This window comes from Chiloscyllium punctatum, chromosome 22 (assembly GCF_047496795.1).
Source record: "Chiloscyllium punctatum isolate Juve2018m chromosome 22, sChiPun1.3, whole genome shotgun sequence".
In the NCBI taxonomy this organism is placed as follows: domain Eukaryota; kingdom Metazoa; phylum Chordata; class Chondrichthyes; order Orectolobiformes; family Hemiscylliidae; genus Chiloscyllium; species Chiloscyllium punctatum.
The window spans coordinates 25,640,608-25,656,355 of NC_092760.1; the positions used below are offsets into that span (position 1 = coordinate 25,640,608).

Below are 15,748 nucleotides of genomic sequence, written 5' to 3' on the forward strand. Positions count from 1 at the left end.
CTGTGAATAAGACTAAGCTCATGTTCAGGGGAGAAAAAAATGAAACTTTATTGCACAGAACGTAATTGCTGAAATTGTAACCATATCATTGAATGATTTCTTATTGCAAGTTATTGTCAAATAGTATGGTACAGCTCTCTGAATTAGAGCCAAATTAAATAAATGAAGTGGAGATCTTTACAAAAACAAGTACCTAAGGACTATCTACATTCTTCCATAACTCCTATAGCCATTAAAATGCACCTGTTAAATGACCACAAGGTGAACTTTGCCTGTACTGTCCTAACCCACTGTGAATGGCTGACTTGTGTACATAGGAAACAAATTGAACAGCAGTTAGAGTTCTCCTCAGAGGACAGAGTTTCTTCAAGACTGGATTTAATGAATAAAACTGTAGAAGAATCAGCTATCATGATCCTCTCCAATATTTGGTCACAGTCCCTCAGTCACATGGTTACGGGAGAGATCACTGGACAAGCACTAGCTTGTCACAGCTTCAAAGCAAAAAGCAAGCAAACAATTTCCTGCCAAGTTTTAACTGACTCCAATACAAGATAGAAATTAAATTGCCTTAAAAAAGTCAGAGGGTCTGGATGTAGGTTTGCTCGCTGAGCTGGAAGGTTCATTTTCAGACGTTTCATCACCATACTAGGTAATATCTTCAGTGAGCCTCCAGATGAAGCACTGATGGCCCGCTTTCTATATATGTGTTTAGGTTTCCTTGGGTTGGTGATGTCATTTCCTGTTCTTTTTCTCAGAGGGTGGTAAATGGGATTCAAATCCAAGTCAAACTACGTAGAGCAGAGGAAAATCACACGTACAGTGTATTCAAAAGGAGCGGGTACCCAATGAACACAGTCAGCTGGTTTCTCAACAACAAACCCAAACAAGCAGACAAAACACGTCCAGAAACCCGAGCCACTCTCCACTACATTAAAGACATCTCGGAAATGACTGCCAGACTACTCAGACCTCTTGGCATCATGGTAGCCCACAAACCCACCAACACACTGAAACAGCAGCTAATGAACTTGAAAGACCCTATACAGACAACAAGCAAAACTAATGTCATTTACAAAATACCGTGCAAAAACTGTAACAAACACTACCTTGGACAAACAGGCAGAAAAACTAGCCACCAGGATACTTGAGCATCAACTAGCCACAAAACAATATGACCCTCTCTCCCTAGTATCCTTACATACAGATAAGGAAGGACACCACTTCAACTGGGACAACACATCCATCTTAGGACAAGCCAAACAGAGACACGCATGAGAATTCCTAGAAGCATGGCATTCCAAACAGAAATCTATCAACAAACACCTTGACTTGGATCCCATTTACGACCCCTTTAGAAAAAGAACAGGAAAGGGCACCACCACAGGAAATTATGTTACAACAGGAAATGACATCACCAACCCAAGGAAACCTAAACATAAATACATCTGAAAACAAACCTTCCAGCTCAGCGAGCAAACCTACATCCAGAACACCTCAACCTGAAGCACAAATCTTCTCAAAACTCGCAAAAGTCAGAGGGTGAATAAATTGTGCAAAAGGCATTGTTGCCACTGACAAAACCAGCACTGACTCCAAATAACAGAATAAAACACACCAACCAGCATTAATCTCACCTCGCGTGTCCCCAATCCGGCCCAACCTACAGACCATCTTGTAGTTTCACTGATTCACAACCCAACACAACTGACCGTTCCTATTCAAAGATCTCCCTGGTAGGAGCACAATGTCTAATTAATCCCATGGTATTATTTCAAGGAAAATCAGGGCCACTCTTCAACTCTTTACGAAAAATAAACAACCTGGTCATTTCGGTCAGTGCTGTCTGTGGGATTTGCAGTGCACAAACTAGTTGGACTTTTTAAAAAATAGGACTACACTTCAAAAATAAAAATGTTTCATTGGTTACAATGGAGCTGTGAAGGTACTTTTTAAATGCAGGTCTTTCTTACACGTACAACTTTAACAGGTGACTCAGTGGAAACAGCCTGTTGCCCTGTGTATCTGACAGTATCAGAGATATCAGGTCATCTAGTGTCCCAGTCACAATAACTCTTTAGAATTGTTTAAAAAAACGCCACACATTGAAAGCAATTTCTTCAAATCACACTCGATTCATTCCAAGACTTTGAACAGAATTATCAAGTTTCCCCTTTCCATGGCTTAAGCTGTTTTTCAAATCAATGCTTAATTTGGAGTAAAAACACTTTTAGCTCCTTGATCATAAAAGCGAGTTAAAATTCCTGCTCATCACACCAATCAATGCTCACTTGAAGCAAGCAACCTTCAGTCCCTTCCCCTTGGGCTTTGGATCGCTCTAAATCTTGTGTTGCCTTTCTTGTCCTGTTCAGACTGGGAGCATTTTCTCTCTCTCTTCACTGTGGGAGGCAAGTTTCTGGTAGCCCAGAGTTTGTTCTTTGTCTTGACACTGGAGCTTCATGCACAGGACAATGAGCACTAACAGAAGACAAGAGCCCACAACCAGGCCTAGAATCCACCCTGTATAGAGAAAGAGAGAGAGAGAGAGAGAGATACACATTTCAAACAGGTTATAGGTATCAACAGTGCATCATATACACTACAGTGGGAGACCACAGTATTTATACACTTCACTAAACTATCTCCCAACCCTTCCGCAAATACTTAGCAACTTTGCCTCCATGGGTTAACAGTGACTTTCGGATCAGGTACCTCTTACAGTCAGCATTTGGAAAAGAGGGGAACAGACTGGGGAGCATTCTCAATAAGAGAGATGGGATAAATGGTCTCAAACATGTTTACGCTTGCTACACCTTCTGAATGTTTGTGGAAACCGTGGCAGCCTTCTGTTGTGCAAGACAATGTTGTTCAGTGATGGTCACTGCCTCCAATGTCTTCCTGATGCTGATGATCAAACCAAGCTCTTTCCAGGCAGACAGAATCTCATACTAACAGCAGCAAGTGAACAGTATTGCCATCATTAGTGTAGAGTGGCTCAAGACAAGAAGTGCAGGAGTTTTGCAAAGCTCCATTACAATACACACGCACCAGGTTTAATCAACTGCTTTAAATAAAACAAAACTGCAGATGCTGGAAATTTGAAACTGCTGGAGAAACTTAGCAGGTCTGGCAACATCTGTGGGGAGAAAGCAAAATTAATGTCAAGTCCAGATCTGAAGAAGGGTCCCTGGACTCAAAACATTAACTCTGTTTTGTCTTGACAGATATTGCCACACCTGCTGAGTTTCTCCAGCACGTTCTGTTTTAATTCCAACAACCTCTTCCGTGATGCCCCAAGTTATATTGCAGTTAAAATCCAAACCCCCTCCACCAGAGAATTAGAGCAAACAACAATTCTGGCAGTAACCAAGTAAACCTAGAGCTTACTTGCCCCAGTCTGTGTCCAGAATCCCCTGGATCCCATTTGATACTTGTGAAAGCACATGACCTATTCCTGGGAGCCCCTAGATCCTTGTTATAATACAAAGGAATCACCCAATCCTGAGGGTGCCCGAGATCCCACCTGACCCAGGAAAGCAAATGTACTGTGACTTGCATACTGAAATCCCAATTGATCCACAGGGACGACCCGATGTGGGGATGAACTGGATAATCTTTTCAACATCCCTACAGAAACATGAGGAGCTGAACAGCCTTCTGCTGGTGTAGGTTTTAATGACTCAATAATGACCAGAAATGAGAGTTAATTATCTCACCTCAACCTCGGGGAAACATGAACGTTATGTCCCAGTGGGAACACATTGTCACTCCACGACTGGGAAAGTTGCTGAGGTTGTTGGTAGTTTTAATAGTAAATGGGGAAGCACTGAAAAAACTTAAATGTACAAAGCCAGTCACAGAGAAATAGAAAGAAATCTCTTGTGAAGTGCAGTTTGTTGTAATCTTGGAACAATTGCTTCTGACTTTACTTCACTCAACTGTTCAACACCTATCCACTGAAATGTGAGAGTAGATTAGATTACTTACAGTGTGGAAACAGGCCCTTCGGCCCAACAAGTCCGCACCGACCCACCGAAGTGCAACCCACCCAGACTCATTCCCCTACATTTACCCCTTCACCTAACACTACGTGCAATTTAGCACAGCCAATTCACCTGACCTGCACATTTTTGGACTGTGGGAGGAAACCAGAGCACCCGGAGGAAACCCACGCAGACACGGGGAGAATGTGCAAACTCCACACAGGCAGTTAGCTGAGACGGGAATTGAACCCGGGTCTCTGGCGTTGTGAGGCAGCAGTGCTAACCACTGTGCCACCGTGCCGCCCACGAGTAGCACACTGGCAAGAACGTAAAATACTGACTGGCACCTCTCCCCACAAAATGACATTTTATATTTAAATGTTGGGTGCATTCCTGAATAAGGACTACAGATAACACTGAAAGGACATAGTAATGTAACTGTAAACCCTAGGGTTATATGGAGAGATCAGCAAAACAGAGACGTTGACCATGGATCAATACAACATGTCAGTGTGCTAATAGAGTTGTTTCACAATACGTTACCAATTTGGATGGTACTGTGGCGAAGTTCACATTCCTCTGCCCAGTTCTTTGGGATCGTCTCTGCAGTAATTTCAATGAATTTTTCTAAGGGGCACTTTTCAGTGCAAGATGGCAGAGTGACAAGGTATGGCTTAGAATTACTCTCATTTCTGTAGTACATCTCCACAGTGTAGGATCTGCAAAAGCCACGTGCAAGATTTGGAGCAGTTAACAATCATGAACCTTTCCCTCTCATTGCTCCCTTCTCAGAGGGATAAATTTTACACAATCCCATTCTCCTGCTCCCTCCCTCACACTGATCCAATTTCCTCCACTTTTCTCTTTCTGGCTCGCGCTCTCTGCTCTCCTCATCCCAAATGATCCCATTTCTCTCTCTCTTTCTTTCATCTGATTCCCAGATTGGTACCAATTCTCTCTTCTCTCCCTCTCCTCAAACAATTCCAATTCCTTCCTCTTTTATTTTTCTAGAATGGGACCTATTCCTGCCCTCACTCCATTGCTCCATTCAGGTTTCATTCTCCTGCTCACTCTTTCTCCAGGAAATGTTGAGCATCAGCTATCTCTGGAATACAGAATTCCAAACACTCCCAAACTGTTCAATGGATCCTTTCAAGGCCTAAACCATCAGCCCTTTATTGCGAGACTCTACCTAGCCTGGAAGAAATGAGTTTTCATGGTTGGCCTGATTAAGTCCCTTCAGAATCCTGTAGGTTTCAATTAGATCACTCCTCAATCTGCTGAACTGGAAACAGCGTACACCCAACTTACTGAACCTCTCAACATCCAGGTGATCAATCTAGTGAATCTTCACTGTATCACTTTCCATTGCCTTAATTATAGACACCAAAACTGCAGACAGTATCCCAGCAATGAAATCAGCAAAATCCTGAACAATCATACCAAGACTTCTTTACTCCTGCACTCCAATCCCATTTCAATATTCGTCAACCTGTCATTTCATTTCCTAATTCCTTGCTCCTTCTGCACGCTAACTTTTAGATTACATTCACGTCTGTCGTCTGCAAGGTGTTCGAAAGGATTCTGAGGGATAGGATTTATGACCATCTGGAAGAGCATGGCTTGATTAAATACAGTCAACACGGCTTTGAGAGGGGCAGGTCATGCCTCACAAACCTTATCAAGTTCTTTGAGGATGTGACTAGGAAAGTTGATGAGGGTTGAGCTGTGGATGTGGTGTAGATAGATTTTAGTAAGGCATTTGATAAGGTTCCCCATGGTAGGCTCATTCAGAAGGTCAGGAGGAATGGGATACAGGGGAACTTAGCTGTCTGGATACAGAATTGGCTGGCCAACAGAAGACAGCGAGTGGTAGTAGAAGGAAAATATTCTGCCTGGAAGTCTGTGGTGAGTGGTGTTCCACCAGGCTCTGTCCTTGGGCCTCTATTGTTTGTAGTTTTTATTGATGACTTGGATGAGGGGATTGAAGGATGGGTCAGCAAGTTTGCAGATGACACAAAGGTTGAAGGTGTCGTTGACAGTATAGAGGGCTGTTGTAGGCTGCAGCGGGACATTGACAGGATGCAGAGATGGGCTGAGAGGTGGCAGATGGAGTTCAACCTGGATAAATGCGAGGTGATGCATTTTGGAAGGTCGAATTTGAAAGCTGAGTACAGGATTAAGGATAGGATTCTTGGTAGTGTGGAGGAACAGAGGGATCTTGGGCTGCAGGTACATAAATCCCTTAAAATGGCCACCCAAGTGGACAGGGTTGTTAAGAAAGCATATGGTGTTTTGGCTTTCATTAACAGGGGGATTGAGTTTAAGAGTCGTGAGATCTTGTTGCAGCTCTATAAAACTTTGGTTAGACCGCACTTGGAATACTGCGTCTAGTTCTGGTCGCCCTATTATATGAAAGATGTGGATGCTTTGGAGCGGGTTCAGAGGAGGTTTACCAGGATGCTGCCTGGACTGGAGGGCTTATCTTATAAGGAGAGGTTAACTGAGCTCGGACTTTTTCATTGGAGAAAAGGAGGAGAAGAGGGGACCTAATTGAGGTATACAAGATAATGAGGCGCATAGATAGAGTCGATAGCCAGAGACTATTTCCCAGGGGGTCATAGTTTTAAGCTGGTTGGAGGAAAGTATAGAGGGGATGTCAGAGGTGGGTTCTTTACACAGAGTTGAGAGAGCATGGAATGCGTTGCCAGCATCAATTGTGGAGGCAAGGTCACTGGGGACATTTAAGAGACTGCTGGACATGCATATGGTCACAGAAATCTGAGGGGGCATACATGAGGATCAGTGGTCAGCACAACATTGTGGGCTGAAGGGCCTGTTCTGTGCTGTACTTTCTATGTTCTATACTCCCTACAGTGTGGAAACAGGCCCTTCCACACCAACCTTCCGAAGCGTAACCCACCCAGACCCATTTCCCTCTGCCTAACACTATGGGCAATTTAGCATGGCCAATTCACCCGACCTGCACATCTTTGGACTGTGGGAGGAAACTGGAGCAGCCAGCAGAAACCCACGCAGACACGGGGAGAATGTGCAAACTCCACACAGACAGTCTGATGCTGAGAGTCGGCAGTGCTAACCACTAAGTCACTGTGCCACCCATGTTCCTTATATACAAACAACTGTGTGGATATCAAAGATTTAACACAATAATGCTTTTTTTTTAAAATCTGCTTTTCTACTCTTATGAATGAAGTGACTAACTTCACATTTCCCCATATTACATTCCATTTGCCATCCTGCTGTCCATTCATTCAATGTGTCTATAATCTCTTAACAGAGAGTGCTCTGGGCATCTGACATTCTCACCCAGCGATAGATCAGCAACCCCGAAACGTGATTCTCTATCTCTTTATCCAACTCATTTATCGAGATTGTTAACAGCTGAGGTACCAACACTGATGCTTGCAGCACTCAGTCAGAGAGTAATACAGCATGGAAACAGGCTCTTTGGCCAAAACTGGTCCATGCTGACCATGGCGCTCACTCAGTTAGATCCAACTGTATGGATTTGGTCCATACCCCGCTAAACCCTTCCCATCCATGTACCTATCCAAATTTATTTTTTTTTAAATGTTGCTATTGTACCTGCCTCAACTATTTTCTCTGGCAGCCCGTTCCTCATAGGCACCACCCTCTGTATGAAGAAGTTGCTCCTCAGATCCTTCTTAAATCTTTCCCCTCTCACCTTAAACCTATGCCGTATTGTTTTCAATTCTCCATCCCTGGGAAAAAGACTACATGTATTCATCCTATCAATGCCCCTCATGATTGTATACACCCCTATAAAGGTCACCCTTCATTCTCCAACATCCCAAGGAATAAAGTCCTGGCCAACCTCTCACTGTAACTCAGGGCCTACTAGCCTTGGCAACATACTTGTAAATCTTCTTTGCACTCTTTCCAGTTTAACTATGTCTTTCTTATAACAGGGTGACCAAATCTGTGCACAATACTCCAATTGCAGCCTCACCAATGACTTATATAACTGTAACATCAATGCCTCAACCGATGAAGGCCAGCATGCTAAATGCCTTCTTCACCACCCTGTCTACCTGTGACACCACTTTCAATGAACTATGTATTTGTACTGCCAAGTCCCACTGTTCCACAACACTCCTCGGCACCTCACCATTTACTGTATAAATCCTACCTTGGTTTGACTTTCCAAAATGCAACATCTCACACTTATGTGTATTGAATTATATTTACCAACCCTCAGCCCCTTCCCCATCTGATCAAGGTCCCTCTATAATATCTGATAACCTTCCTCGCCGATGATATCTCCCAATTTTGTATCATCCGCAAACTTACTAATCATGCCTTGTACATTCACATCCAGATCATTTATGTAAATAAGACATAACAGTCTACTATTCATAACCTGCTAACCTATGAACATTTTCATTTGTCCCTTCTCTCTGCCTATTAACCAGTCCCAATTTTTGTTTAGTCTGATTAGACCACTTGGAGCATCTAGTTTCACAGTAACTGCCCTAAAAAAAGAAAATGCATAAATCAAAGAACTGGCAGGTATCCCGACTCTCTGGATTTGCAACATGTTGGGTTCCGGATATGTATACAGGCTAAGTGTTAGTTGGACCCTCCAATATTATCACGAGAGAATGGATCAATGACATTCAGAGCCCTGGGGAAATGAAGCATGAACGGGGACTGTGCAGGGCAGACATCTTGAAAACAATTTCAGAACCTACCCGTTTGTCTCTTTGTAAAGCTCAAATATGTGGCAGGCAGCGTACGTTGGAGCAAGGCTGTAAATACCCAAAGCCATTTGAAGGGCTATAATAGTGGTGTCATGCTGTGAACAGAGATGAAATTCAGAATACAATCAATCATTAGACTAAATGGATTGCAGGTACAAGCAAACCGAGTTGTGCTCAACACTGAGTCACTGTCCCCAGAGGGTATTGAACACTGACTCTCTGTATGGAGGTGGGGGTTAATACTGACCCTCCATGGCGGGGTCAGAATCAACACTGACAACCAGGAAGCAAGTACATCTTGACCTTCCACAGATCACCATTGATCAAAATGTTAATGACATAGCATAAAATGTGATTTTTTTTACATTATCCTGTCATGGTAGAATATTTAATCCAATCAATCATTTGATCGTCTTCAATCTCAGGTAACTCACCGCTGAATACATGATCATTTTGAGACGGGGAGTGGAATTGGTCTCATTTATTGAGCGAGTAATATTTTCGAGGATTTGTTTGAGGAGCACACCTGCAAAAATAAACACATTTTTACAAACAGTAAAGGAACACAGACAAACAACTGAACCCCATACCAGAACATTAACTCTAAAGGTTATAATACCTCTCACACATTTACTGTGACACCAGACCCTCCGCAGACTGGTCAGTTTGGGGACAGTTACTGTGAAACAAGGGACAGGTCAGTGTGAGGAGAGTTACCATGAAACCTGACCCTCCAAGGACTGGTGTGTACAGTGACTGAAATCAGAAACCAGTCAGTGTGTATGCAAATCTATTCCCATTAATCCATTAGAAATCTTTACCCTTCTGATTGCACATTATAATCCTAGATCGTGTAATCTCACGGATATTAAAACACTAGAACACAGAACAGTGCGCAAGCAACGGTCCCGGAGGAATATAGTCAGCATGACAGAGAGGAGGGGATATTGAGACAGCATCACTGAGAGGTGAGGACATTCACTCACCCCCTTGCAGCCGTGATTTATCCTTTGTCTGGTAGAGTCCAAACTCCGATCGGATGCCAAATTCCTTCAGTTGTCTCAAGTGTTCCATCTGCTCTGGCGTGGCCCAGGATGGGAGAGTGAAGTTGTGAACTTGCTGCCCAAGGAAGATGTTAGAACAAGAATTTATTAGGACTGTCCAGAGACACAGAGCTTATCCTAGTTTCCACAGCTGGCCTCAAGTCCCTGAAAGAACACCCAATATGCCCCTGGAAAATAACAAGTGGTCAGTGAGCCTCAAGAGCAGGTAAGTAATCACAAGGTTTGAATTTAGTTTTAACCATGGCCTGCATTAATCTTTCTCAGACACTCCACTAAAAGAAAATGGACCACATATCGGATTTCAAAACACACTGCTAGAACTCTCAAAGATTTTTTTTAAACTGACCAAACTTTGTTCAAGGCAAGACCTGGAGGTTAGTTGCAGACTGATTCTTGATTAAAAGGATTTCTACAGACACAACAACAATGGGAAGGGCATTTTATTTGAACAGATAGCAGAAGTTGGCTATTAACAAGGTCAGTACCTGGGACCTGCTTCTGACAAGTTTGGAAGATATCTTATGTTGAAGCATATGGCAGCTATTGAATGGTAATTGAAGAAACAATCATCATATTAGGGCAGAACCAGAACTATAAATTGTTTTTTTTTAGATTATGTTTTCTGAAAAGATCAGCTTGTCTGCTGAGAAGTCAACATGAAGGTCCCTGCCTAATCTAGCACACCAACTTCCAAAAGCCGAAAGAGCAGAAAGCTGAGGTGCAGGTCTTTGCCTGAATGAACGGAGAAGGTCTGTCTGTTGTGTGAAGGGGAGCTGAAAACAAATATTTCAGGTTTAAAGCATAAACTTTAATCAGCTTATCTTGGTTTTTTTTCTGTTTCTGCTAAAGTATTTAATAAACAGTTAAGACTTTTGTTTGAGATACAAAATCAGTGTCTGAAATTAATTATTCACAAAGGCTTGGTTATTCAGAAGTCTGGACAGGAACCATGAGAGTAATTATTGGGGGGGGGGGGGGGGGGGGGGGGGGGTCAGTGACAGTTTTATTGGACTGTGTCACAAATAGAGGGACCAAGACTGATTTGGTTGTCTGTCTGTGCTGTAACACTTAACTCCCCTCCCACCAAGTGGTGAAAACCTTTTTAAAAATCCATTCGTGGAATGAGGACACCGCCGGCAAAGCCAACATTTATTGCCCGTTCCTCATACCGAGAGAGTAATTAAGGGTCAACCATATTGCTGTGGCTATGAAGTCTCATGGAGGCAGGGTGACAGATTTCCCTCCCCAAAGGAAGTGAACTCCATTGGTTTTTGTCGACTATCAACAATTGGCTTCTTAGTCACCATTAGACTCTTCACTCTAGATGTTTTTTTAATTAAATTGAAATTCCATCACTTACCATGGCAAGGATTTGAACCCAGGTTCCAGAACAGGGCAGCAAACAACGGAGGTCCCAGAGGGGTATAGGAGGTACAGGAGTGGGGGCTCTCACGAAAGCAAATTAGGAGATGACATGAGAAAACAAGTAAGATTAGGGAGAATCCCGACATATTCTACAAGTTTGTTGGGGAAGAAAAGAGCCAGAGAAACAGTAAGGGTCTATTAGGGTCCAGTGGTCAATTAGTTCTTGAAGCCAGAGAACACTGATAAAATGAGGACATCACATCTCTCTTGACACAGGAGGAGGAGAAGGATCAAGTACAGAATTCAAGAAGATGGACTGTGGAATTCTTGAGCAGTTTAATATAAGGAGTGAGAAGGTATTGGAGGTGCTTGGCGGATTTAAAAGTGGACAAATCCCCAGGTCCAGATGAGTTGTATCCCAGGCTGCTGTGGGAGATGAGGGTACCTGACCCAAATTTTTGTGGCCACAGGGGAAATGTCAGAGGACTGGAGGACAACTAATGTAGATCCATTTTACAAGAAGGATGGTAAAGATAGACCAAGGAACTACAGATCAAAGATTCTTACACCCATGGTAGGGAAAACTAATGGAGAAAATAATGAAGGGAAAAAATCATCGCCACTTAGAGAGGCAAGGTTCGATCAGGGATCGTTAGCATGGTTTTGTCAAAGGGAGGTCATGCCCAACAAATCTGATGGAAATTTACAAGGATGTGACCAAGTGGTTGCATGAGTGTAGAGTAGTTGACATAGCTTAGATGGATTACAGGATGCCTTTGACAAATTCCCACATGAGAAACTGATAAAAAGGGTGAAAGCTCATGGGATCCAGGGTAACTGCTCAAGTTGCATCCAAAATTACCTCTATGGCAAGAGACAGAAGGTGGTGGTAGAAGGCTGTGTGACTGGAGCCCGTGTGCAGTGATATACCACAGGGATGAGTGCTGGGTCCTTTACTCGTTGTGATATTCATAATGCTGGAGATGACCACATAGGAGAGATGGTAAGTTTAAGGATGACACAAAGATTGGCCGGGTGGTTTACAGTGAGGTGTTAGATTACAGAAGAATATAAAACAATTGACCAGATCAGTGAACAACGTAACTGAAACTGATAAATTTGAGTTACGCATTTTAAGAGAAGGATCAAGACGAGGGAGCACTCGAGAATGGCAAGACACTAGGAAACATGGAAGATCTTGGGGTGCTCATCCACAGAACCATCAAGATAATTAGACAGGTTAGTAGAGTAATTACTAAGGGCATACTGGACACTTATAATCTATGCCTCGACTGATGAAGGTAAGAGGAGGGTGGTCATATTGGAATTTTGGTCATGCCGGAACTCGAGTATCGTATCCAGGTCTGGTCACCACATTATAGGAAGAATCTGATTGCATTGGAAGGGGTGCAGTGCAGATTCACCAGGAAGTTACCTGGGATGGAGCATTTCAGCTATGGAGAGAGGCTAGGTAAGCTCAGGTTGTTCTCTTTGGAGCAGAGTAGGACTTGGGGGGGACCTGATAGGGGGGTATAAGATTATGAGGGGCACGGTCAGTATGAATAGAAAGCGGTTGTACCTGTTAGTCAATAACAAGTGGCATAATTTTAAAAAGTGTAAGGCAGGAGATTTAGAGGTAATATGAGAAAATTTTTCTTTCACCCAGAGGGTGGTAGGGGTCTGAAATGCAATGCCTCAGATTAGTTGAGGCAGGAAACCAAATAACCTTTTGAAGTGTCATAACATTCAAGGCTATGGGCCTAATGTGGAAAGTGGGCCTAGTGTTGGCAGTCGTGTATTTTTAGCTGCACAGATTGATGGGTAAAATGGTCTCTTCTTTACTGTATGATTCTATGAGCATTGTATGGGCCTCTCCATATTTCTGAAGAGATAACAGAGAAGGTCGGTGAGGGTAAAGCTGTTAATGTGATATACATGGATTTCCAGAAGGTGCTTGATAGAGTATCAAATAACAGACTTGAGGAAAGTTATCGGCCATGGTATAAAAGGGGTAGTTGCAACGTGGATACAAAATTGGCTAAATGACAAGAAAGAGACAGGAATAGTCAACGAACAGGCCAGAGGAAAGTTGGTGGTGGAATTACATATCAGTGATTTGGATCTTGGTATGCAGTGGAAAATTTCAAAAGCATCAGGTGACGTGAAATTGGGAAGAATAGTAACCTGTGAGAAGGACAGTGTGAAACTCCAAAAGGGCATTGACAAGTAGGAGTGAGAGAGCAGATAGGTGGCAGATGAGGTCATGCACTTTAATAGGAAGAACACTGAAGGAGTGCATAAAGTAAGGGGTACAATTATAAAGGGGGTATCAGACCAGAAGGACCTGGGTGTGTATGTGAACAAATTATGGAAGGCGTCAGGACAAGTGGAGGGTGCAGTTAATAAAGCATACGGTGTTCTCAGCTTTATTGAGAGAGGCATGGAGTACAAGAGCAGGAGGGTGATGTTTAACTTGTTAATCTTTAGCTTGAATATTGTGTACAGTGTGGGCACCACATTATTGGAAAGATGCGAATCCTTGAAGCAGCTGGGATTGTTTACTTTAACAGAAGACAGCTGAGAAGAGATTTTATAGAGACTTCCAAAACCATTAGCGGGCTGAATAGTAGACAAACAGGAGACTGGAAGAACACAGCAAGCCAGGCAGCATCAAGAGGTGGAGAAGTCAGCGTTTCGGGTCTTAACCCTTCCTGAGGAACAAGCTGTTCCTGTTTGTAAAATGATTTTAAAAATGATATACAGAAAAAACAAGGGAAACATGAGAATTTCAAACGAGTAGTTAAGGCATGTAATGTACTATCTGGAAATGTAGAGGCAGGTTCAAATGAAGAAGGCACTGCATGACTATTTAGATATAAATAGTCTACAACAGTATGGTGAAAAAAAAACAGGAAATTGGCAAGAGGTAATGACTTTCATTTTAAGAGTTGTCTAGCAACAGTCACTGTACTTTTAGGTTTCTAATTAACCACAGACTTTAAATTAAGAACAAAGAAAATTGCAGCAGAAAAACAGGCCCTTCAGCGTTTGCCAATCCAGATCCTCGTCTAAACCTGTCGCCTATTTTCTAAAGATCTATATCCCTCTGCTCCCTGCCCATTCATGTATCTGTCTGGGTGCATCTTAAATGACGTGATTGTGCCCACCTCTACCACCTCCGCTGGCAACACGTTCCAGGCCCCCACTACCCTCTGTGTAAAGAACTTTCCGCGTATATCTCCCTTAAACCTTTCGCCTCTCACCTTTAACCCGTGACCCCTAGTAATTGAGCCCCCCACTCTGGGAACAAGCTTCTTGTTATCCACCCTGTCTATACCTCTCATGATTTTGTAGACCTCAATCTTGTCTCCCCCTCAACCTCCATCTTTCTAATGAAAATAATCCTAATCTACTCAACCTCTCTTCATCCTGATGAACCTTCTCTGCTCCCTCTCCAAAACATCCACATCCTTTTGGTAATGTAGCGACCAGAACTGTACGCAGTATTCCAAATGTAGCCAAGCTAACATCCTGTACAATTGTAACATGACTTGCCAACTCTTGTACTCAATACCCTGTCCGATGAAGGAAAGCATGCCGTGTGCCTTCTTGACCACTCTATTGACCGGTGTTGCCACCTTCAATGAACAATGGACTTGAACACCCAGATCCCTCTGTACATCAATTTTCCCCAGGGCTTTTCCATTTACTATACAGTTCGCTCTTGAATTGGAGCTTCCAAAATGCATCACCCCAGATTGAACTCCATCTGCCATTTCACTGCCCAATTGCCAATCTATCCATATTCTGCTGTATTCTCTGACAGTCCCCTTCACTGTCTGCTACTCCACCAATCAATGTCATCCACAAACCTGTTAATCAGATCACCTATATCTTCCTCCAGATCATTTCTGTTTATCATAAACAACAGGTCAGGAGAAATGAGATTTATTGAAGGTAGGCATATGCCTGTAACCTTATATCAAGGGCACCTTATCTCAGAAGCAATTATGATGCAAACCTAGTCTCCTGGTGTAAGGAGTAAACTGCTTCTGGGTAATGATTTAGAACATAGAACTTTACAGCACACAAACAGGCACTTGGGACTACAATGTTGTGCCGAACATGATGCCAAATTAAACTAAGTTAAACTTAATCTAGTTTTGGGGTAAGGTAGGGGTGGAGGGTAAAGTTCAGGATGAACAAAACCTGTTGGAACAATGGCATAATTAAACTCAGCCAAAGTAACAGAAAGTTCTCTTATCATTTAAGTCCCCAAGCCAGAAAGTTCAAAAAGGGTCTAAACAATCCATTAAAACATTAAAAGTGACCTGGAGCAATTCCTTGCGCTGAGAACTGTACTGATCAAGTGGACAATTCCCCATTTATCATGACTGCAGTAAAAATGAAGCATTGCTCTTCAGCTTTCTTGCATCTGATTTTATGACTGGATTGCTTCATCAACCTTTAGAAAAGGATGAATACTGACCAAGAACGGTTACATGATCACCTGAACAGAGATTGGGGCAAACGTTAGCAGAGCCGACTGCATATAAAACCCATCTGGACAAAATGGTAATATCAAAGTCAA

General features: G+C 42.8%; 1 protein-coding gene and 1 long non-coding RNA gene across 2 annotated transcripts in view; both read right to left on the minus strand.

Annotated features, from left to right (window-relative positions):
* The window catches only part of LOC140493468 (uncharacterized), a 724,813-nt gene that overhangs the window by 2,977 nt on the left and 706,088 nt on the right, over nucleotides 1-15,748 (minus strand). The window lies entirely within an intron of this gene.
* LOC140493465 (prostatic acid phosphatase-like) overlaps nucleotides 24-15,748 on the minus strand; it is a 42,508-nt gene continuing 26,783 nt past the window's right edge. Inside the window, exons 7-11 of the mRNA XM_072591925.1 lie at nucleotides 9,715-9,847; nucleotides 9,163-9,254; nucleotides 8,720-8,823; nucleotides 4,527-4,702; nucleotides 24-2,520 (exon numbers count right to left, since the gene is read on the minus strand). Of these exons, the coding sequence (XP_072448026.1) occupies nucleotides 2,369-2,520; nucleotides 4,527-4,702; nucleotides 8,720-8,823; nucleotides 9,163-9,254; nucleotides 9,715-9,847 (657 nt within the window). The 3' untranslated portion in view covers nucleotides 24-2,368. The remainder of the gene's footprint in view (nucleotides 2,521-4,526; nucleotides 4,703-8,719; nucleotides 8,824-9,162; nucleotides 9,255-9,714; nucleotides 9,848-15,748) is intronic.